Here is a 22,249-nt window from a genome sequence, read left to right on the forward strand (position 1 = left end):
CTTCCTTCCAGCAGAACTTCGCCAGAAGCAACGTGGTCGGACGTGACAGGGAGAAATACGCTAGACTGGGGCGGTACGGTTACGTGCTCCGCCAAGATGCGTGCCGTGCAAACTTGGGGCTTTGTTTGCGCCGAGGTATATCGAGGTTGACGAAGCGTGAGGCGGCGGTCGGTAACGTCGATTACAGCGCTGCAATCACTCAAAAAATCCATGCCGAGAATAATGTCTCTGGAACATTTCGATAGTACAACAAAGGTAACCGGGCACCTGAGACCGTTAATCTCAATACGAGCAGTGCATCTGCCGATTGGTCTCACGAGGTGGCCTCCAGCGGTTCTGATATCGGGGCCATCCCACTGCGTCGTTACTTTGCGAAGTCGGCGGCATAGCTCCCCACTCATAACAGAATAGTCTGCACCGGTGTCAACGAGTGCCGTCACGTCGTATCCGTCGATCACAACATCGAGGTTATTGTACACTGTTGCGCGACGGTCGTCGGAAGCTCCGTCGGGGAGTTCGTCGTGAAGTTGGTCAGAAAGCTCGTCGGAAAGCTCGGCGGGAAGCTCGGCGGGAAGTTCGGCGAGAAGTTCGGCGCGAAGTTCGTCGGGAAGGTCGTCAGGTTGATCGTCGGTTCGCGTGGGGGAGCGGGGCGAAAAACGTGGAGGCTCTTTAACAGAAACGGGTTCGGCAACGTCACCTCCAGACGTCGCCGGGCTTAGTTTTCCCGATGAGGGGACAGGCTTTGCCGTCGATTGCTGCGAAGGGGAGAATCGTACCGGCGGGATGGTGTCGAGCGAAGGTCGCGACGTGAAGACCGGTCGGGTGGTGGTGAACGGCGCAGATAGTCCGCGATGTCGCGGGGTTGCTCGCCGAACTCCGGGCGGGAAGCATTCCGCTGGAAACCGCGAAGACCAAGCTCGCGGTAAGGGCAGCGACGGTAGACGTGGCCTGCTTCTCCGCAGTGGAAGCATAGTGGGCGTTGGTCGGTTGTCCTCCACGCGTCAGCCTTGCTCATCCATTGCTGCTGCGGACGAAGATCGTACACAGGGACACGGGGTTGTGCAGGCAAGTACTGACGGCGAGCAGGCGGCGGTGGTGGCTGCTGCGGCGGCGGGCGACTAGCAACGGACGCGTACGACTCAATTGGCTGAGTAGGTGAAGAAGCAACGGAGCACTGTGGATAAAGGGCACGTTGTACTTCTTCGCGGACAGCATCCGTGAGGGCGCAGGATGCCGTACCATCAGCAGGCGGAAGCAGCTGCCGTATTTCCACGCGTACAACTTCGCGGATGATCTCGCGTAGGTTTACGGTGTCGAGGGAACCGACAGGAAAGCGAGCAGCTGAAAGGTTGGAAACGCTGGGACCTCCAGCAAGGCGACGATAATGGTCCGCTCGCGTAACCAAGGCTCCCTCGATGTTCGTCGCCTCATTTACAAATTGTGCCACTGTAGTCGGCGGATCACGAATAAGCCCGCCGAAAATGTCACTCTTGACGCCCCGCATAAGTGCACGCACCTTTTTTTCCTCGGTGGCACGGGGGTCGGCACGGGAGCTAAGTCGTAGGACGTCTTGAACAAAACTCGTTACAGTTTCGTCGGGTCGTTGTACTCTCGTTTGCAGAAGGTCTTCTGCTCGCTGTCGCCGATACTGATTGGCGAACGTCCGTCGCAGCTCTTCCTTACAGGTGTCCCAGGATGTAAGGGAGGCCTCGTGGTTTTCGAACCAGGGCCGAGCCGTACTGTCCAGGCAGAAATACAAATTCTGAAGACAGTTTTCGGCATTCCAGCCATTGTGGCGGGCCACACGTTCGTACTGCTCCAGCCAATCCTCCACATCTTCGGAGGCATCGCCATGGAACGTGGCAGCCGCTCGAGGAGCCATCGGTAGGTACACCACGGACGGTGCAAGAAACGAGTCCGTCTGTTGACATTGGGTCGTGGTACTCCGGGCCATTGTAAGTAGTCAAGAGCCTGAGTTCGGCAACAAACCAAATTCAGGGGTAAGCCCTTGAAGTCGCCGGCTGGCACGTATCTCGGCCTCCTCGTCGAAGGGGCAGCGGCTGAGACTTGGGGGCGAACTCAGTGTAGCGGGTTTTGAGGGGCTGTGATGCATTTACCCCGCGTCTCCACCAGAATGTCACGGGTTCTATCGCTACCCGGACGGCAGTCCAGAAGGACAGAGTCAAAGGACGGGGTTGAGGTACAGGAGGCAGAGAGCAGGCGTTTTACCAGGCAAAAGCAGCGGCGTCCCAGAAACACGCGCACTCCGCAGAACTTCGTCTTCTTCTCCCTCCAGAACTGACACGATTAGCGCGGGTTACAATATCATCTATGCCGGCAGCGGATGAGTTCTTTATTTTATCAATTATGCATGAAATTCGGCTACTGTTGAAAGTTATGGGTTCCATGGCTGTGTTGATAACAAGTGGTAATGTAGAACAGGGCAATTCGGATTCGTCAGTAAAAACGGACAAAAAAGCAGTGTTAAATGCGTTTGCACATTCGGTACCAGTCATTGTAACACCGGCATTGTTAGTGAGGGTGATAGCGCGCGTTTCTTTTGGGTTTATCACTTTCCAGAATTTTTTGGGGTTATCGACTATCATTTTTGGTAGGTCGACTTCGTAGAAGGAGCGCTTAGCTTTAACAATCGCGGCCAAGTACAAGTGTTCAACTTCATGGTATTTTACCCACGCATTTGGGCTTCCTTGTCGCTTCGCTGTACGAAATGCGCGTTTTTGCTTATTTTAGAGTCTTTTTAGTGTTTTGGTGAACCACGGCTTCTGATTACGCTTCCTAAAACTGCACGTCGGGATATATGTATTGGTTACGTCATTTTATGTTTGAAGAGTGTCCAGTTTTCATTTACACTTCTGCTATGAAAGGATGTTTCAAACATTGACAAGAAGTTATTTAATTCATTGCTGATTGCTTCGTAGTTTCCCTTGTCGTAGAGCATAATACATTTCCGGGAAGGTTCTTCTAACACAGGTGTAAAGCTGAAAGTGGCATGAATTACTTTATGGTCGCTGATTTCGCGGAGGTACGTAAGGGATTCTAAGCTATCTGGATGAGTGGTCAGAATGAGGTCTAGAGTGTTAGCTGCTTCTCCTGCGACACGTGTTGGTTCAGATACTAATTGGGTCAAAAGACAGACATCAAGGAATTGTCTCGACTCTTCCTGACTGACCATGGGCTGAGGTTGACTATTCCAGTCGATATTGGGGTAGTTGAAATCCCCAAATAGGAGGATATGTGCCCTAGGGTGCTTTGAAACCAGTTGATTTAGGATGTTGTGAAGCTTGCGAGGAAAGTCGGGACTACTTCGAGGCGGTCTATAGCACACCCCAATTAGAAGTGTCAGGGGTGAAGCACGGCACATGAGCCATAGTATTTCCAAGTCCGAGCAGACATTGATGACGGAGCATGATAACTGTTCGTTGACGGCAATTAGAACTCCCCCTCCGCGGGCTTCTTTCCTATCGGCGCGAAAAAGACGAAAATTTGGCAAATCAAACAAGATCTCTGAGTCATTTATATCGCTGTTCAACCACGTTTCGGTTAATACAAGTAGATCGCTGCCTGATGATGAAATAAGGTTTGACACGATATCGCGTTTCGGCAAGAAGCTGCGGATGTTAGTAAAGATAACCGATAGGGAAAAGTTGGTACGAGGAGTAGGTGGAGAATAATGCGGTGGCCGGCAGGAGTGAGTTGATTGTTAAGATATTTCTTTAACAGTTTCAGAACTTTCATCAAAAATGTAACGCTTTGGGCCAATATGCAGCGTTTTAAACCGCACGGAATAAGACACAGACTTTGCCTTAGCGAAAGTTATAAGCTGTTTTCGGCAATTCTGGACGCGGCGTGAAAAATCTTCACCTACGCTGAAGCCTGTATCTTTGAACTTTGGACCTTTGGAAAGAACAGATTCTTTTGTTTTGAAGGATGTAAATTTGACGATAATCGGGCGTTGCCGATCCTGAGAGTGTCTTCCGAGGCGGTGAGCACGTTCAATTTCGATCGGGCTTAACTGGATATCAAGGTATTGAGAGCAGTGGTGAGTGATTATTTCTTCGGATTGCGAATATGTTTCAGAGGGGTTGGTATCAGGTAAACCATAGAAATCTAGGTTGTTTCGCCGGGAGCGGTTTTCAACGTCTTCCAGGCGAGCCTCTAGCACACTAACTAGGTGAGTCGTTTCGGTCGTAGTGGTTTGGATTGCTTCTAGGTCAGTGCGCATTGTAGACAGATTTCCGCAGTGAGTTTCTAAAGTGCTGAGACGGGTGGTGAAATCTGCCATTTTTTGGTCCATTGAGAGCAGTTGGCTCTTAAGCTCCTGCACTTCAGTTACTAATTTGGTTTGGCCAGAAGACATCTTTTTTAGTTCGTCAATAATAATGTCTAGCTTGTCAGGACCGGGGTTGCTCTCAATATCACCACAAGACAGTAACAAAGAATGAACGTGAAGACACTCAACACTGATAGCAAGGCAGCACTGAGGGCTCGGGAGCTGCACCAAAGAATAGTTACTCGTTTTCTTTGAAAATAGACTGTAATGGCCACCAAACTGCATGGCGAAGACGAGCGAATTAGAGAACTGTGTTGTGGCACAGCCACCGAGCCCACAGAGTGCCGGTGACGGTCGCTGTTCGTTTATAGTTGACACGTTGAATGTAGTCGCTGACGATGGGGCCTTCCAACCTGGTCTGAGGATCCAGTTGTTTTGAGCCGATATTGCAGGAAAAGGGGCGTTTTTGGTTGCCTTGTTGATGGGACCTCCGTAAAATGCGTCGTGCAGGGGCGCATGCTCGATCGCGCTCGACCAGGGAGCGCAAAACATGCCAGGGAGCATGACGCAGACGATGAGGGGCGAGAGCACCTGCATGGCGAAGACGAGCGGATTAGAGAACTGTGTTGTGGCACAGCCACCGAGCCCACCTCCAGTAAGACGTGATGCTGGGCTAGTCGGTTCATGGGTATAACAAAACAGAACTGCGCGAAGGCAACGGGACAAGAAGGCACTAATACACACACACAAAGTGCAGACTCTTGGCTGGCATGTTAAGAGAGCCATGAGATTCACATAGGTGGTTGCCGTTTATCCCTCGTTGATAGGAGGAGTGGTTGAGCCCAGAGTAGAAGAAATGTAATCCAGTAAGATGTGATGTTGGGCTAGTCGGTTCATGGATATAACAAAACAGAACTTCACGAAGGCAACTCGGCAAGAAGGCCCGAACACACAGACAAAAAAGCGCAGACTCTTGATTGGCATGTTGACAGAGCAATGAGGTCGACATTGGTGGTTGCCGTTTGTCCCTTGTTCATAGGCGGAGTGGTTGAGCCCAGAGTAGAAGAAATCTAATCCGGTAAGACTTGATTTTGAGTTAGTGGGTTCGTGGTTATAACAAAACAGAACTGCGCGAAGGCAACAGGACAAGACGTCACGAATACACACACACAAAGTGCAGACCCTTGACTGGCATGTTCACAGCGCAATGAGGTTCACATAGCTGGTTGCCGTTTGTCCCTTGTTCATAGGCGGAGTGATAGAGCCCAGAGTAGAAGAAATGTAATCCTGTAATGCATAATGTTGGGCTAGTCGGTTCATGGTTACAACAAAACAGAACTTCGCGAAGGCAACGGGACAAGAAGGCACGAATGCACACACACAAAGACGCAGACTCCTGACTGGAATGTTGGCAGAGCAATGAAGTTCACACAGGTAGTCGCCGTTTTTCCCGTGTTAATAGGAGGAGTGGTTGAGCCCAGAGTAGAGGAAATGTAATCCATTAAGATGTGATGTTGGGCTAGTCGGTTCATGGTTATAACAAAACAGAACTGTGCGAGGGCAATGGGACAAGAATGCACGAATACACACACACAAAGCGCAGACTATTGACTGGCGAGTTGACAGAGCATTGAGGCTGACATAGGTGGTTGCCATTTGTCCCTTTTCTATAAGAGGAGTGGTAGAGCCCAGAGTAGAAGAAATGTAATGTAGTAAGACGTGATGTTGGGCTAGTCGGTTCATGGGTATAACAAAACAGAACTGCGCGAAGGCAACGGGACAATAAGCCACTAATACACACACACAAAGTGCAGACTCTTGACTGGCATGTTAAGAGAGCAATGAGATTCACATAGGTGGTTGCCGTTTATCCCTCGCTGATAGGAGGAGTGGTTGAGCCCAGAGTAGAAGAAATGTAATCCAGTAAGACGTGATGTTGGGCTAGTCGGTTCATTGTATTAACAAAAGAGAACTGCGTGAAGGCAACGAGACAACAAGGCACGAACGCACACACACAAAGCACAGACTCTTGACTGGCATGCTGACACAGCAATGAGGTTCACATAGGCGGTTGCCGTTTGTCCCTTGTTCATAGGCGGAGTGATAGAGCCCAGAGTAGAAGAAATGTAATCCTTTAAGACATGATGTTGGGCTAGTCGGCTCATGGTTACAACAAAACAGAACTGCGCGAAGGCAACGGGACAAAAAGGCACGAATACACACACACAAAGACGCAGACTCCTGACTGGTATGTTGACAGAGCAATGAGGTTGACATAGGTGGTTGCCGTTTGTCCCTTGTTGATAGGAGGAGTGGTAGAGCCCAGAGTAGAAGAAATGTAATCCAGTTAGTGGTGATGTTGGGCTACTCGGTTCATTGGTATAACAAAACCGGACTGCGCGAATTCAACGGGACAAGAAGGCACGAATACACACACACAAAGCACAGACTCTTGACTGGCATGTTGACAGAGCAATGAGGTTCACATAGGTGGTTGCTGTTTGTCCCTTGATAATAGGAGGAATGGTTGAGCCAAGAGTAGAAGAAATGTAATACAGTAAGACATGATGTTGGGCTAGTCGGTTCATGGTTACAACGAAACAGAACTGCGCGAAGGCACGAATACACACACGCGAAGCACAGACTCTCCACTGGCATGTTGACACAGCAATGAGGTTCAAATATGTGGCTGCCGTTTGTCCCTTGTTGATAGGAGGAGTTGTCGAGCCCTTTGTTCCTCGTGTATAGGAGGAGTGATAGAGATCAGAGTAGAAGAAATGCAATCCAGAGAGACGTGATGTTGGGCCTGTCGGTTCATGGTTATAATGAAACAGAACTGCGCGAAGGCAACGGGACAAGAAGGCAAGAATGCACACACATAAAGTGCAGACTCTTGACTTACATGTTGACAGAGCAATGAGGTTGATATAGGTGGTTGCCGTATGTCCGCTTTTGATAGGAGGAGTGGTTGATCCTAGAATAGAAGAAATGTAATCCAGTAAGACGTGATGTTGGGCTAGTTGGTTCATGGTTATAACAAAACTGAACTGCGCGAAGGCAACGGGACAACAAGGCACGAATACACACACACACAAGAGCCACAGACTCTTGACTGGCATGTTGACAGAGCAATGAGGTTGACATAGGTGTTTGCCGCTTGCCCCTTGTTGATAGAAGGAGTGGTAGCGCCCAGAGTAAAAGAAATTTAATCCAGTAAGACGTGATGTTTGGATGGTCGGTTCATGGTTATAACAAACCAGAACTGCCCGAAGGCAACGGGTCAAGAATGCACGAATACACACACACAAAGCGCAGACTCTTGACTTACATGTTGACAGAGCAATGAGGTTGATATAGGTGGTTGCCGTATGTCCGCTTTTGATAGGAGGAGTGGTTGATCCTAGAGTACAAGAAATGTAATCCAGGAAGACGTGATGTTGGGCTAGTTGGTTCATGGTTATAGCAAAACTGAACTGCGCGAAGGCAACGGGACAACAAGGCACGAATACACGCACACACAAGAACCACAGACTCTTGACTGGCATGTTTACAGAGCAATGAGGTTGACATAGGTGTTTGCCGCTTGCCCCTTCTTAATAGGAGGAGTGGTAGCGCCCAGAGTAAAAGAAATTTAATCCAGAAAGACGTGATGTTGGGATGGTCGGTTCATGGTTATAACAATCCAGAACTGCCCGAAGGCAACGGGACAAGAAGGCACGAATACACACACACAAAGCGCAGACTCTTGACTTATATGTTGACAGAGCAATGAGGTTCATATAGGTGGTTGCCGTTTGTCCCTTTTTCATAGGAGGAGTGGTAGAGCCCAGAGTGGATGAAATGTAATCCAGTAAGACATGATGTTGGGCTAGTCGGTTCATGGTTATAACAAAACAGAATTGCGCGAAGGCTACGGGACAAGAAGGCACGAATACACGCACACAAAGCACAGACTCTTGACTGGCATGTTGACAGGGTAATGAGGTTCACATAGGTGGTTGCCATTTGTCCCTTGTGTATAGGAAGAGTGGTTAAGCCCAGAGTAGAATTGTAATCCACTAAGACGTGATGTTTGGCTAGTCGGTTCATGGTTATAACAAAACAGAACTGCGCGAAGGCAACAAGACAAGAAGTCACGAATACACACACACAAAGTGCACTCTTTACTGGCTTGTTGACAGAGCAATGAGGTTGACACATGGGTTGCCATTTGTCCCTTGATGATAGCAGGAGTGGAAGAGCCCAGAGTAGCAGATTTGTAATCCAGTAAGACGTGATGTTGAGTTAGTCGGTTCATGGTTATAACAAAACAGAACTGCGCGAAGGCAACGGGACAAGAAGTCACAGATACACACACATAAAGTGCAGACTCTTGACTGGCGTGTTGACAGAGCAGTGAGGTTGACATAGGTAGTTGCCGTTTGTCCCTTGTTGATAGGAGCAGTGGTAGAGCCCAGAGTAGAAGAAATGTAAACCAGTAAGACGTGATGTTGGGATGGTCGGTTCATGGTTATAACAAAACAGAACTGCGCGAAGGCAACGGGTCAAGAAGGCACGAATACACACATATAAAGCGCAGACTCTTGGCTGGCATGTTGACAGAGCAATGAGGTTCACATAGGTGGTTGCCGTTTGTCCCTTTTTGATAGGAGGAGTGGTTGAGCCCAGAGTAGAACAAATATAATCCAGTAAGACATGATATTGGGGCTTGTCGTTTCATTGTTACAAAAAAACAGCACTGTGAGAAGGCAACGGGTCAAGAAGGCACGAATACACACACGCGAAGCACGGACTCTTGACTGGCATGTTGACACAGCAATGAGGTTCACATATGTGGTTGCCGTTTGTCCCTTGTTGATAGGAGGAGTGGTTGAGCCCTTTGTTCCTCGTGTATAGGAGGAGTGATAGAGATCAGAGTAGACGAAATGCAATCCAGAGAGACGTGATGTTGGGCTGGTCGGTTCATGGTTATAATAAAACAGAACTGCGCGAAGGCAACGGGACAAGAAGCCAAGAATGCACACACACACAAAGTGCAGGCTCTTGACTGGAATGTTCACAGAGCAATCAGGTTGACACAGGTGGTTGCCGTTTGTCCCTTGTTGATAGGAGGAGTGGTAGAGCCCAGAATAGAAGAAATGTAATCCAGTTAGTGGTGATGTTGGGCTACTCGGTTCATTGGTATAACAAAACCGAACTGCGCGAATTCAACGGGACAAGAAGGCACGAATAAACACACACAAAGCACAGACTCTTGACTGGCATGTTGACAGAGCAATGAGGTTCACATAGGTGGTTGCTGTTTGTCCCTTGATAATAGGAGGAGTGGTTGAGCCAAGAGTAGAAGAAATGTAATACAGTAAGACATGATGTTGGGCTAGTCGGTTCATGGTTACAACGAAACAGAACTGCGCGAAGGCACGAATACACACACGCGAAGCACAGACTCTCCACTGGCATGTTGACACAGCAATGAGGTTCAAATATGTGGCTGCCGTTTGTCCCTTGTTGATAGGAGGAGTGGTCGAGAACTTTGTTCCTCGTGTATAGGAGGAGTGATAGAGATCAGAGTAGAAGAAATGCAATCCAGAGAGACGTGATGTTGGGCTAGTCGGTTCATGGTTATAATGAAACAGAACTGCGCGAAGGCAACGGGACAAGAAGGCAAGAATGCACACACACAAAGTGCAGACTCTTGACTGGAATGTTGACAGAGCAATCAGGTTGACACAGGTAGTTGCCGTTTGTCCCTTGTCGATAGGAGGAGTGGCAGAGCCCAGAGTAGAAGAAATGTAATCCAGTAAGTCGTGATGTTGGGCTAATCGGTTCAGTGTTATAACAAAACAGACATGCGCGAAGGCAACGGGACAAGAAGGCACGAATACACACACACGCACACAAAGCGCAGTCTTGACTGGCATGTTGACAGAGCAATGAGGTTCACATAGGTGGTTGCCGTTTGTCCCTTGTTGATAGGAGGTGTGCTTGAGCCCAGAGTAGAAGAAATGTAATCCAGGAAGAAGTGATGTTGGGCTAGTCGATTCACGGTTACAACAAAATAGAACTGCGCAAAGGCAACGGGACAAGAAGGCACGAATACACACACACCATATCTCCTTTGCACCTTTGCACGCGGATGAGAGGAAACGCCTGTACTCGGCAGGTTTTAGCCTCAGGCCGTCTAAAAGTTTGCTTTTCTGGAGCACGTACTCGCTCCACTCTTTGGCAGACAAACGCGTGAGCAGCCCGCATGCCCTATCGCTCAGTCGGGGCAAATCTAGCCCAGCCCACCACTAGGTGGTTACTTCGTACGACGCCAGTGTGGCCTCTACGTCTTCGAACCACCCTGGCTCTTGGGCTTCTTGAAGCGGCATCAGTGCGAGCACCCCATTCAAAAGGTGTGCGAATTTTAACCTTCTGTCCTCATTCGTTCGCCCGTTTGCTTCCGCGCTAGCGCCAAGCCCTTTCCCTCTTGCACTCTGCTTGGAGCGCAGTGTTGCGTTCTCCGGTGCCAATGGTTCTTTTTCCGCCTCCAATTCCGTAATTCGTAATTGCATCTGCAGCTCTGTCACTTGCTACCCCGACGCCATTACTGTAGGAGGAACAGTCGCACTTTCCTTTGTCTGACTCGCGGCTGCCAGCTCTCCGCTTCCCGCCCCGTTTTCCATCTTTGCCTATTTACTCCTGTCGCTCCTCAAAACCCAAGGCTTTGACATAAGCACGAGTCGGACAGAAACAGAAAGGTACTCGCCTGGCTGCCGTAACTCCGCTTTTCGAGGCTGTCGATGCCTCAGCATCAACGAACTGGCAGGGAAGGTTGTCGCTGCTACGCCTATTCCCGGCCAGAAGCTCGCCTCCTTCACCAGCGTTGCCTTTGACGATCCCGCCGCTTCCTCACTGGGAGATGGCTTGGCATGTTGGTCAGCGTCCAAGATGCGTCTTCAGAGCCTTCTTTGTTGTCTCCATACCATGGCCGGCTTGCTCCAATCGGGACCTTTGTCGGTAGCTCCAGTTACACAAAACGAGGTTCTTTTGTTTTCTTCTACTTCTTCACCTCCCGAATCCTCCGGACCACGTATACGACAGCTTGTAATGTACAAACAACGTTTATTTATAGTATGTACAAGCTAAGCCAAGGCTGGATGTCTTTAGGGTGCGGCCTCTGCACGGCACCGAGTCGCATCTCCCTCGTCGCCTTGTTCTCGCCAAGACGCTTGTCTTCGTCCTCCTCCCTCTCCGGGTCCTCCTCTCAGCTGCCCGCGACCAGTTTATCTGCGCTCCAAGCCTCGCTCGGTTCTCGAAAGACGCGCGGCTGTTCCGAACATCCTCCGCCGCTCCGAGGCATGGACCTCGACCAGCGATGCCATCCCGTCAAGGCCTCATGACCAACCTTGGATGCTGGGCGCGGCGCAGTTGAACCAAAGGCATTAGCTTCATCGTCGCGGTAAAGACTCGCAGCAGTCAGAACTTCTGTGAGCAAAAGTAGTTCATTCACTAACGTTGTGGTTGTCTTCTACGACCAACCATTGCTCTTCTACTGTTTGGGTCGAGTAGCGCCATGGTGAGAATCGCAGTTGGGTTTCTCTTTTTGATTTCCTTTTCACTTTCCATATACTTCAGAGGCATTTTGGTAACGGCAGCCAATGGGCTTTCTATAGAACCGACGTCTCACGGAAATTAGGACTAAGGCCCGTGAATATTATCGATTTGACCATCAAAACGATCGGGAGCTACGGAATCACCGACACGCAAGCTCAATTTGGTGCGCCTACATGTGTGAAGCCATAATGACAACATCAAACAGGAAATCAAGGCCGTAGAATTTCCTTTTATTTTCGACGCACTAGCTGTAGTTGCTAGTGCACACGTGTTTGTTAAACAGATGGTTGGTGAGAAGAAATATCTTGCTGATGTGATGGGTTTTCCCGGACTGAATGACAGCAAAGCAATCGGTTTGCTTATCGGGGAGATCAACTTTCCAAGTACGTTTTAAATGAAGTCTGTTCCCGTGACCAGGCAAACAGCCCCGCAGTCATTAATACAAGGCTCGGTTGGACGTTGCAAGGCCCTGTTTTGTGTCATGGAGGCATTTTATCTCAACTAGGGACAGTCTGCCTGCTTCGAACGAGCTTTATCGATGCAGAAGTTTCGAACAGACTCCAGCACTCCAGCGCTTTTGGGAGGTGGATAGTATTGGCATATGTGACCCTCCGACGAACGCCTGCCAAGACATCGTGGTTTTTGAAACATTCACCGAGAACATCCAGCTCCGGAAAGAGCGGTATGAAGTCGCCCTCCCATGGAAGATCTTGCATGTTAACTTCTCTGACAACGATTCAGCGGCGCTCAGACGACTATACTGCCTGGTTCAACGCCTTGGCGCTGGTACTGTCTTGGTGACTTGCTGGTACTGACGCAGCAATGAGGCGATATGAAGTGGACGGGCATACAGAAAACGTCCCGCGCGAACAATATCTCCCAGGGAAGATTTATTACATGCCTCACGAAGTTGTTATTCGATAATCCTCGACTACAACGTGGCCGCGCGTAGTCTTCGATGCATCGTCGCACTCGTATGGTCGTTCATCACTGAACGACCACCTGGAGAAATGGCACAACCTTATTAACGATATGGCAGCGATGCTTGTGAATTTCCGACTGCATTCGATAGGCCTCACAGCGGATGTGCAAAAGGCTTTTCTGCAAATCTCTATTAGCAACGCGACCGAGACGCTCTGCGCCTCTTATGGTTTCAGCACGCACCACTATGAGGAAGCCCTTTGCCAGCCATTCAGGAGTACGGAATAACGCATGTACCCTTCGGGTCAACTGCAAGCCCATTTCTTTTGAGCGCAATATACAGCGTCTTTTGCAGCACGTTGAGCCCTCTTTACAAAGTACAGCGGTATACGAAGAGGGAAGCAGTATCCTCAGCAGTACTTGCATGACGCTACAAAAGTGTGCTACAAATGATCCTGCACAAGACTATATAGACAAGCATGCATCACCAGATTCATCTTCTGCACCCACGAAGGTGCTGGGCATCTTTGGAACACTGCTTCCGACCGACTCCATCTAAATGCCGACGCAATGCTACAACTTTGAACTTGCAAAGAAAACACGAAGCGTTACGTTTTACCGACTACGGCATGCCTTTTCGATCCATTGGAATGGTTATCCCCTTTCTTCATCCGGATAAAGATTCTATTCCAGAGGCTTTGGATGCTTGGCACAGCATGGGAGAGCAGTATGCTTGAAGCGTTGCGAGAAGTTTGGAATGAATGGTGTGCAGATTTTAACAGTCTCCGAACGCTCTCTCGCCCTAGATGCACGTCTTTGCTGATGCAAGTTCCAGCGCTTACGGTGCTGTTGCATCCTTCGCATAGATGTGGGCGGCGCTGTGTGCAGCATCCTTGGTGAACGGGTTTCTGCTCAAAGGTATGAGGCTTATCATTCCTCAGACCCTTCGCAAGGAAGCGCTAAGCAAACTGCATGACGGTTACCAAGGCATCTCGCGATGCCGCAGTGTGGCTAAAGGTTCTGTCTGGTGGCCGGGACTTAGCACTGAGATAGCGTCATTCGTGAAACAGTGCAGCGTTTGCGCGAGGCATGCGCCAGAACAGATCGAACCGATGATTGCATCGCCAACGCTCTCTTTTCCTTGGGAGAGAGTAGGGGTCGATCTGTTTCAAATTCAGGGACAGCAATATCTTGTCGTAGTAGACTATCTTTCGCGATACCCAGAGATTGCCATTCTTCCGTCAACAAAGTCTGCTACCGTGATAAGCCGAATGAAAAGCATTTTTGCGAGACATGGCATTCCCGAGTGTGTGGTGACCGACAATGGTCCCCAATTTGTCAGTGCCGAGTTCGAGAAATTTGCAAAACTGTATGGCTTCCGTCATGTCACCTCGAGTCCGAGGCACCCCCAGGGAAACGGGGAAGTCGAACGTATGGTAAAGACGGTTAAGAATCTCATTCTAAAATCGGACGACCCTTACTTAGCCTTGCTGGCTTATAGGGCCACACCTGGTGTTCTGAATGTCAGCCCAGCGGAGATACTGATGGGTAGAAGGCTTAGGACGAGAGTCCCAATGCTGCCTTTGCACCGCAATCCGGGACAATGCTGTCTGCAAGAAGCGGCAGCCAAGGACCGTAAAGTCAGAAAGGAGCAAAGCCGCCACTTCGACCGACGTCACCGGTCTAAAAATCTCCCAAAGCTGGAAGCAGGTGATGTGGTGTGGGTGACTGATCTCCGTACCAAAGGTACAGTGCTCGGAGCAGCACCACAGCCGCGTTCATACCGTGTGCAAACGGAAAACGGGGTTGAAGTCCGTCGAAACAGGAGAATGCTTAACCGTCTCCCAAAAGACAGGGTAGATAGCGGGAACTACGAATTTCCGGATAGTCAGGAACAGCCCAGCAGGGCCGGATTGGTAACTGGAGTAGACAACCAATTTGACGAAGCTCCGGAAGCTTTGGTGCCTCTAACTCAGACGGAGACTGATGGTGGCGATTCTCAAGCTAGAATTGTAACTACGACCAGATTTGGAAGAGTTGTTCGCAAACCCATAAGGCTGGGCGTGGACGACTGATGCTGGAGTGACTGTGTTTTGTCGTGTTTTCTTGGGTGTGTTCCAATGTTATTTTGAAGTGTATGCATGTAAAGTTAATAGTGCTTGAAAAGGGGGATGTGCTGTTATCATCTGTTTTGGCTTGGCTTGGCTGGCAGCTGCGACTGCGATAGTGGCGCTAGTGTATCTGTGGCGCAAGTGTGGCGCAAGTGTATAAAAGCGGAGTGCGAGAATAAACGGGGGTTCATTTCGTCGCTTGGGAGCTCGGTGTCTGGACTGCTTTCTCTGGCAGCGTTCCGGCGCGGGTGCAACGGCGCCCCCCCTGCCTGGGCTAACACGACACATCCAACTTATGCTTTCGAAATGTGTGTTATTTTTAAATGGTGTGGCAACTAAATGTAAACAGTTTGTATGCAATCGAGTCACCGAAATACAGGCTCTAAGTGCTCTATCTCGTTGAAGTTACTGCCCTGGTAGTCAAAACACAGCGGATTTTTTAGCCCAAGGAATATGATCTGGTAGAAAATGACTTTTCGTGGAAAGGTCCTGAATGGCTTTCACGCTCTCACGACGCTTGGCCAGACAGTAATGTATGATGCACTGATGACAGGGTAATATATAAGAGCTGAAGCGCGACGTGATGACTCAGCTGAGCATAACCAGGGATCCACCTTTTCCAAGTACCCGGCTCAGCACTTGGAGCACAACTATTCGAATGACAGCGTGGATAGCACGCTACATCAATAACTGTTTTCCCATGGTCACTCGTCGCACCGGTCCCCTTAATGCGCAAGAACTGCGATAGGCAGAGATCGTTTGGTTCAAGCAAATTCAGAAAGACGTCTTCGCTACGGAGCTTTTCCAGTTTACAGGGGGAAAACTTCTTGAACCATCCTCGAAAATACGAGATCTTCACCCTTTCATCGATGAGTACGGTGTGCTCAGAATCAAGACCCGGCTCCAGAATGCTGCAGCGACGTCCAGCGAAAAAGCGCCTGTGTTGCCCCCTGGTGACAACCCGTCAACACGCCTTGTGGTGTTTCATGCGCATTGCAATGTTCTCCGTGCAGTGTAAGCGACACACTGACCGAGCTGTGAGGAAGATTCTGAGTGGCATGAGCCTGTCAGTGTGTCGAAAGTGTCCTTGCAGAGTGTGTGGTGTGTGAGAACGCTCGACTTTTCGAAGTGACAGGTGTTGACTTTGCCGAAACCATTATCGCTAAAGACAGTCGCACGAGAAAAGTGTACATCGCATTGTTTACTTGTGCCGTGGTGAGGGCAATTTATATTCAGCTTGTCCTCAACCTTACCACAGAGGCCTTCCTCATGCCTTTCAGGTGATTTTGTGCTAGATGGGGAACCCCCACAGGTCGTCTATTCCAATAACACGGCGATATTCAAAAGGGCAGCTAGGGATCTAGCAAAACTTCATATTTCTGTTAGCAGCAACATGTCAAAGACTACTGTGCTAGTCATAGCATACCATGGAAATTTATTGCCGAGAGAGCCCTCTGGTGTGGAAGGTTTTGAGAAACACTGATAAAAATCGTTAATATGTGCTTGGGAAAACCCCTGGAAAAGTATATTGCCGCGAACTGTTTAAACACTTATTTGGTTCCGGTTCGACAGCCGCTGCATGCGGCCTTATTATTGTGATTCTGACGCGCTTATCAATTCTGCATCCCGTGTTTGTTCATGCTCGTTGTCGCGATACGACGCGTTATCATTTTCTTTGTCGCGAATGATCCGCCGAGATCTGTCTCGAAGATTCCGATCACTCGCGTATGTTTCTACAATGTTACAGGTTGTGCTAGGAGCAGTTTACGACGTTATCTAGATTCCTCTGAGCAGCCTTTAAATTGAACGTTGACGAGTGCGACGGGCATTCTTTGTTCGACGATCGACGAGCACGGTTTTTGCTATCGCCGCCGCCCAGTTGCTTAGTTCTTTTTGCGGGCGCAAGTCAGCCCAATAAAGTGTTTCTTCAGTGCAATCCCGACTCTTCAATTGTGTCATCGACCTTGTCACCACCATGTGACATCTGGTGGAGATGCTGCCTTTGAGCCTTCAAGCGAAGAATCCAGCCTTGTTCCTATCGCCCTGGGGGACCAGCCTACAGGTCACCGAGCCAGCCGACGATTTCAAGGGCTCCAACTCGAACATGGTCTGCTGCGCTTACCCCGTTCGACATCGAAAGACAATCTACTTTGGAAATGGTCCAGTCAACAGCACCGGTTGTCTTCGTGCAGCTCCGGGAGCCCCCCATCTTCCAAGGACTGCCCACTGAAGATGCGAAAGATTGGATGGACCTTTTCGACCGTGTCGCAGAATTCAACGGCTGGAACGGCGAAGCAAAGGTAAGGCAAGTCTATTTTGCTCTTCAAGGATCTGCCCGTACATTGTTCGAAAATCATGAGGCAGCTTTGAAGTACTGGGCAATTTTCAAGAAAGTGTTCTTGACTGACTTTACAAGCATTGTTCGAAAGGAAAGAGCCAAGGCCATCATTCAATCAAGGCTTCAACTCCCAAATCAGCCAGTCCTGGTTTAAGGCAGGGAGATGAAGCGCCTGTTTCGCCACGCCGACGCTAACATGACTGAAGGTGAGAGAGTGAAAATTTTAATGCGAGGCGTTAAAGAGTCGCTTTTTGCAGGACTTGTCCGGAAAAGCCGAAAACTGTGGACGAATTTGAAAGGGAAGTGCCGACCATCGAGAAGACGATGGATACCCGGATGCGCCACTATGGTTGATCACTACAACCGATCAGCGTAAGCCCTTACAGCAGCGCATCTACTAGCCGAGAGAGCCTTCGAGACCTCATACTTGAGAACGTCCGGGAGGAACTTCGTCGATTGCTGTCATCATCCCAACAGCTCCAGGTAGCGACGCTCGCGGACGTCATCCGTGAAGAAGTCCAGCAGGTGGTGGGATTTCCTGAAGCGACAGTTCCGACAGCTCCTGCACAAGAAACGACAGCGATGAATTACGCTGCAGCATTACGTCGACCTGCGTCCCGACGTGACTTTCCAAGCCCTCGCCTCTACCGTCCTGTTCCTGAAAGCCGCTCCTTGACCCCCGCCCGCCAAGCCTACCAATGACCCCCAAGCCCCAGGAAATGCGACGCCTGGAGGACTGCGAACAACCGGCCATTATGCTTCCACTGCGGTGAGGCCGGTCACATTCTACGTCACCGCCCGTACCGACGAATCGGCCTCCGCAGATTTGCTGTCGACTCCCCACGACCCTACCCCGGTGAATGACCTCAAGAAGTTGAAAACTACCTGCGTAACGGTGAGTTTGCGTCACCAAGCCGTCGGTTTAGGTCCCCATCGCCGTACAGGGCCCGCTTTTTGTCGCCAGGCCGCAGCTACAATGACAATTTGCGAGGAAGGTCGCCACGCCCCCGTAGGGGAAACTAAAGGTAGCAACCTTTCGAGGTGAGGTTGCTATACGGCGAACTAACGAAAATTCTCAGCCGCCCGCGACAAGTAACGATGCCGTCGCTATGACACCGACATTACTTATGAAGACGCCCTCGACCCGCTCAGTCTTCAAAGTGTCACGAGCTCCTGGGTGGTCGTCGTCGTCTGCGATCACACCACTTCGTCGTCCACACGTTCCCCGGTAACATTATCCCCCTAGGCAAAAAGCACCATCCGGTGTGTTAGACGTGCGGTGTTGAGGGGGACTAATATGGCTTGAGGAGGGTCACATGCACTATTTTGGAAATGTGTGCAGCGGACGGTGACTTTGGGCGGAGCGGCGTTATGTCATATGTTACGTCAGTCACTGGGTGTAATAGAAGATATGGACCTGTGTAGTGGGGCAGAAGTTTTTCTCGCACAACCCCACACGGCGGGACGGGAGCCAAAGCAATACCAGTGATCCGGGAGGATAATGCACATTACGGTGGTGAGCGTCGTAGCGGCGTTTTTGTGCTTCTTGGGAGGAAAGCTTGTGACGAGCAATCTGCCGAGCGGCATCGTCTCGGGCGATGGTATCGCGTTCATAAGTAGTGACCGGTCCAGTTGCAGGAAGCAGTGTCGAAGGGCAGTAAAGGGTCACTTCCAAAAAGAAGATAGAATGGCAAGTACCCAGCAGTATCATGGCGCGAGGAGGTGTATGTAAAGGTTACAAATGGCAAGCTAATGTCCCAGTCGCGGTGACCCTCGGAGACATACATGGCGAGCATGTCGGTGAGTGTGCGGCTAAGACTTTCCGTAAGCCCGTTCGTCTGAAGGTAATATGCGGTCGTGAATTTGTGACGAACGGAACACGAACGAAGTATTTCGTCAATAACTCGGAAAAGGAAGCAGCGGCCACGGTCGGTAAGTAGTTGACGGGGAGCGCCATGGTGAAGTATGACGTCGTGCAGAAGGAATTCAGCAACGTCAGTGGCGCAGCTGGTTGGAATAGCACGAGTGATAATGTACCGCGTTGCATAATCAGTGGCCACAGCGATCCATTTGTTTCCTGACGAGGACTCAGGGAAGGGCCCTAGGAGGTCAAGGCCAACGCGAGAAAACGGCTCAGTCGGGATGGTAATCGGCTGCAGATGTCCAGGAGGCAGAACAGGGGGTTCCGGTGTTGACAGAGATCGCAAGTGGCTACATAACATTGGACCGATCTATAAAGAAGAAACGCCGGCACACGTGGTCGTATGTGCGTGAGAGGCCAAGAAAATCAGCTGTAGGAACATCATGCCTTTGTTCGAGAACAGCAGAGCGTAGGTGTTGGGGAACGACCAGCAAGTGCAGAGCGCCATCAGCATGTTGTGGCGGTACAGTGTGTTCTCATGCAGCAGGAACATGGCAAGGGAGGAGCCACGGCTGTCTGTGCGGCAGCGGTCAATGATAGAGCGGAGGTTTGGGTCCAAGCACTGTTGGTCGGCGATGTGGGAGAAGTTGGATATAGAGAAGACACAGGTGTCCGACTCATGGTCTATAGCAGAAGGGTGATCGACGGGATAACGCGACGGGCAGTCTGCATCCTGGGGGAGCCGACAGGATTTGTGCAAAACGGAAAAGGTGTACTCCTGCAAACGTAGTGCCCAGCGGCCGAGGCGGCCAGCAGGACCTTTGAGGGAAGATAGCCAACACAAGGCGTGGTGGTCGGTAATAACAGTGAAGTGTCGGCCAAACAAGTAGGGGCGGAATTTCACAATGGGCCAAACGAGAGCCAGGCACTCCCGTTCCGTAATAGAATAGTTCTACTCCACTGAAGAAAGGAGGTGGCTGGCGTACACGCAGTGTTGGCAGTGTTGTCGCTGTGCAGAAATTGCACCAATCCCGTGGCCGCTATCGTGGGTGCATAGTTTCTTCGGGGCAGACAGGTTGAAATGGGCCAAGACAGGAGGGTTGGTGAGAACAGCGATGAGGCTGGAGAATGCGTTAGCCTGCTCTGGTCCCCAAAAAGAAGGAACGCCTTTCTTCAGCAGGTTTGTGAGAGGGCGAGTGACAGCTGCAAAGATCGGGACGAACCGGTGAAAATATTGTGAAAGAAGGCTAGGTTGAGACGGCAAGGTCGTGACGGCAAGGCCAGCGATGCCTTGTCTAGCGTTTTAATCCGATGACAAAACCCAGGCGCGTGCCGGAGCCGGCACCGCAGGACGATGATGATGGTATGTACAAATGAAAGAGGAAGATCATGGCATGTACAAGTTAAAGAACATCTACGGAAGGCTCACACAATCTGCCCGGAGGGTCGGAAGCGGCCTGCCTGGCCGCTCCTAACTGACTGATGCATCGCGGCGCACAAACGGTTTCAAGCGAGACACATGAACAATTTTAGTTCCACGGTGGCGTCGATCAGCTGGGGGATCAACAGGCGTCACTTTGTAGTTCACTGGGGAAGTTTGGCTTATGACCTCATAGGGACCTACGTATCGGTGGTGGAATTTGTCCCTAAGGCCAGGGGTGCGCAATGGTGTATAAAGCAGTACTTCGTCACCAGGACGAAAAGAGACCACTCGATGTGTAGAATCATAGCGAGTCTTGCCGTCTTGCTGGCACGCTGCCGTGTTGAGGCGGGCAAGATGACATGCATCTGGCCACACGAGATAAAAAATGGGTAGGTACTGATGTGGAGTAGTCGGGCGTAGAGAAGAAGGAAGCGTCGAGAATTGTAGTGGGAGGACGGCCATAAACAAGGAAAAATGGAGAGTAACCGGTAGTTCGCTGTACTGCTGTATTATAGGCGAATGTGACGAATGGTAGAATAGTGTCCTAATTTCGATGATCTGGTGTGATGTACACGGATATCATGTCCGACAAGGTGCGATGAAATCGCTCAGTCAGACCGTTAGTCTGGGGATGGTAGCTTGAGGTTGTCTTATGAAGGGTGGATGACGCGTGAAGAACTTCGGCAATGACTTTCGATAAGAAGGCTGTACCGCGGTCACTTAGGAGCACCCGAGGAGCGCCATAACGCAATACAGTTGATCGCAAAAAGAAATTCGCTACTTCTTCAGCGGAACCAGTCGGTATAGGTGCTGTCTCAGCGTAGCGTGTGAGGTGGTCGACAGCTGTTATAATCCAATGGTTACCCCCATCGAAGAGAGGTAGGGGACCATATAAGTTGATGCCGACTACGTCGAATGGCGTGGCGGGACAAGGAAGAGGTTGTAGAAGGCCAGCAGGCGAAGAAGTCAGCCGTTTGCGACGTTGGCACAGAGGGCAGGATGCGACGTATTTGGCAACGGTGGAAGATAAGCCAGGCCAAAAGAATCGTTTTCTCACGCGGTCGTAGGTTTTGTCAAAACCAAGGTGACCTGCAGTAGCGTCATCGTGGAGAGCCGCCAGTATACGTGGGCGAAGCACACGCGGCACGACTGGGATCCAGCGAGTTCCATCACGGCAATACACGTAGCGGAGTAGGAAGCCATCTTCGAGCTTGAAATTGCGAAGCTGTCGGCGAAGCCTAGCATTGGGCGGGTCCAAAGCGCCGATAAGGCGGTCGATGATAGGACGGCAGTAGGCATCGGCTAATTGCTGTGAGCGGAGTGCGTGCTTGTTCTCAGAGTCGTCAGAACAAACGCTTGGGATATACGTCGGGCAAAGAGATGGTCGGCTCTGGTCAGAGGTGGAAATGCATTGGGAAGAAAAACAGCTAGTTGATTCCGAAAGGGGACAGCGAGAGAGAGCGTCGGCGTCTTGGTGTTGGCGACCAGATTTATAAGTGACGTCGAAATGGTATTCTTGCAGGCGTAGAATCCAGCGGCCAAGTCGGCCTGTCAAATTTTTGAGTGAAGACAATCAGCAAAGAGCATGGTGGTCGGTCACAACTGTGAAGTGCCGACCGTATAGGTAAGGGCGAACTTTTTGGACAGCCCAGACGACGGCAAGACACTCCTGCTCGGTAATGGTGTAGTTTTTCTCAGCTGAAGT

At 50.4% G+C, this 22,249-nt stretch overlaps 1 protein-coding gene across 1 annotated transcript; it reads right to left on the reverse strand.

The window, feature by feature from the left end:
- Positions 1-3,721: 3,721 nt before the first annotated feature.
- Positions 3,722-4,920, reverse strand: LOC146206810 (uncharacterized). Its single transcript, XM_084587061.1, has one exon. The coding sequence runs from the start codon at positions 4,886-4,888 to the stop codon at positions 3,722-3,724; it is 1,167 nt and encodes a 388-aa protein (XP_084443187.1). The 5' UTR covers positions 4,889-4,920.
- Between the last annotated feature and the right edge of the window lie 17,329 nt (positions 4,921-22,249).

Source organism: Amblyomma maculatum, chromosome 1 (assembly GCF_055883805.1).
Source record: "Amblyomma maculatum isolate TAMU_Amacu chromosome 1, ASM5588380v1, whole genome shotgun sequence".
In the NCBI taxonomy this organism is placed as follows: domain Eukaryota; kingdom Metazoa; phylum Arthropoda; class Arachnida; order Ixodida; family Ixodidae; genus Amblyomma; species Amblyomma maculatum.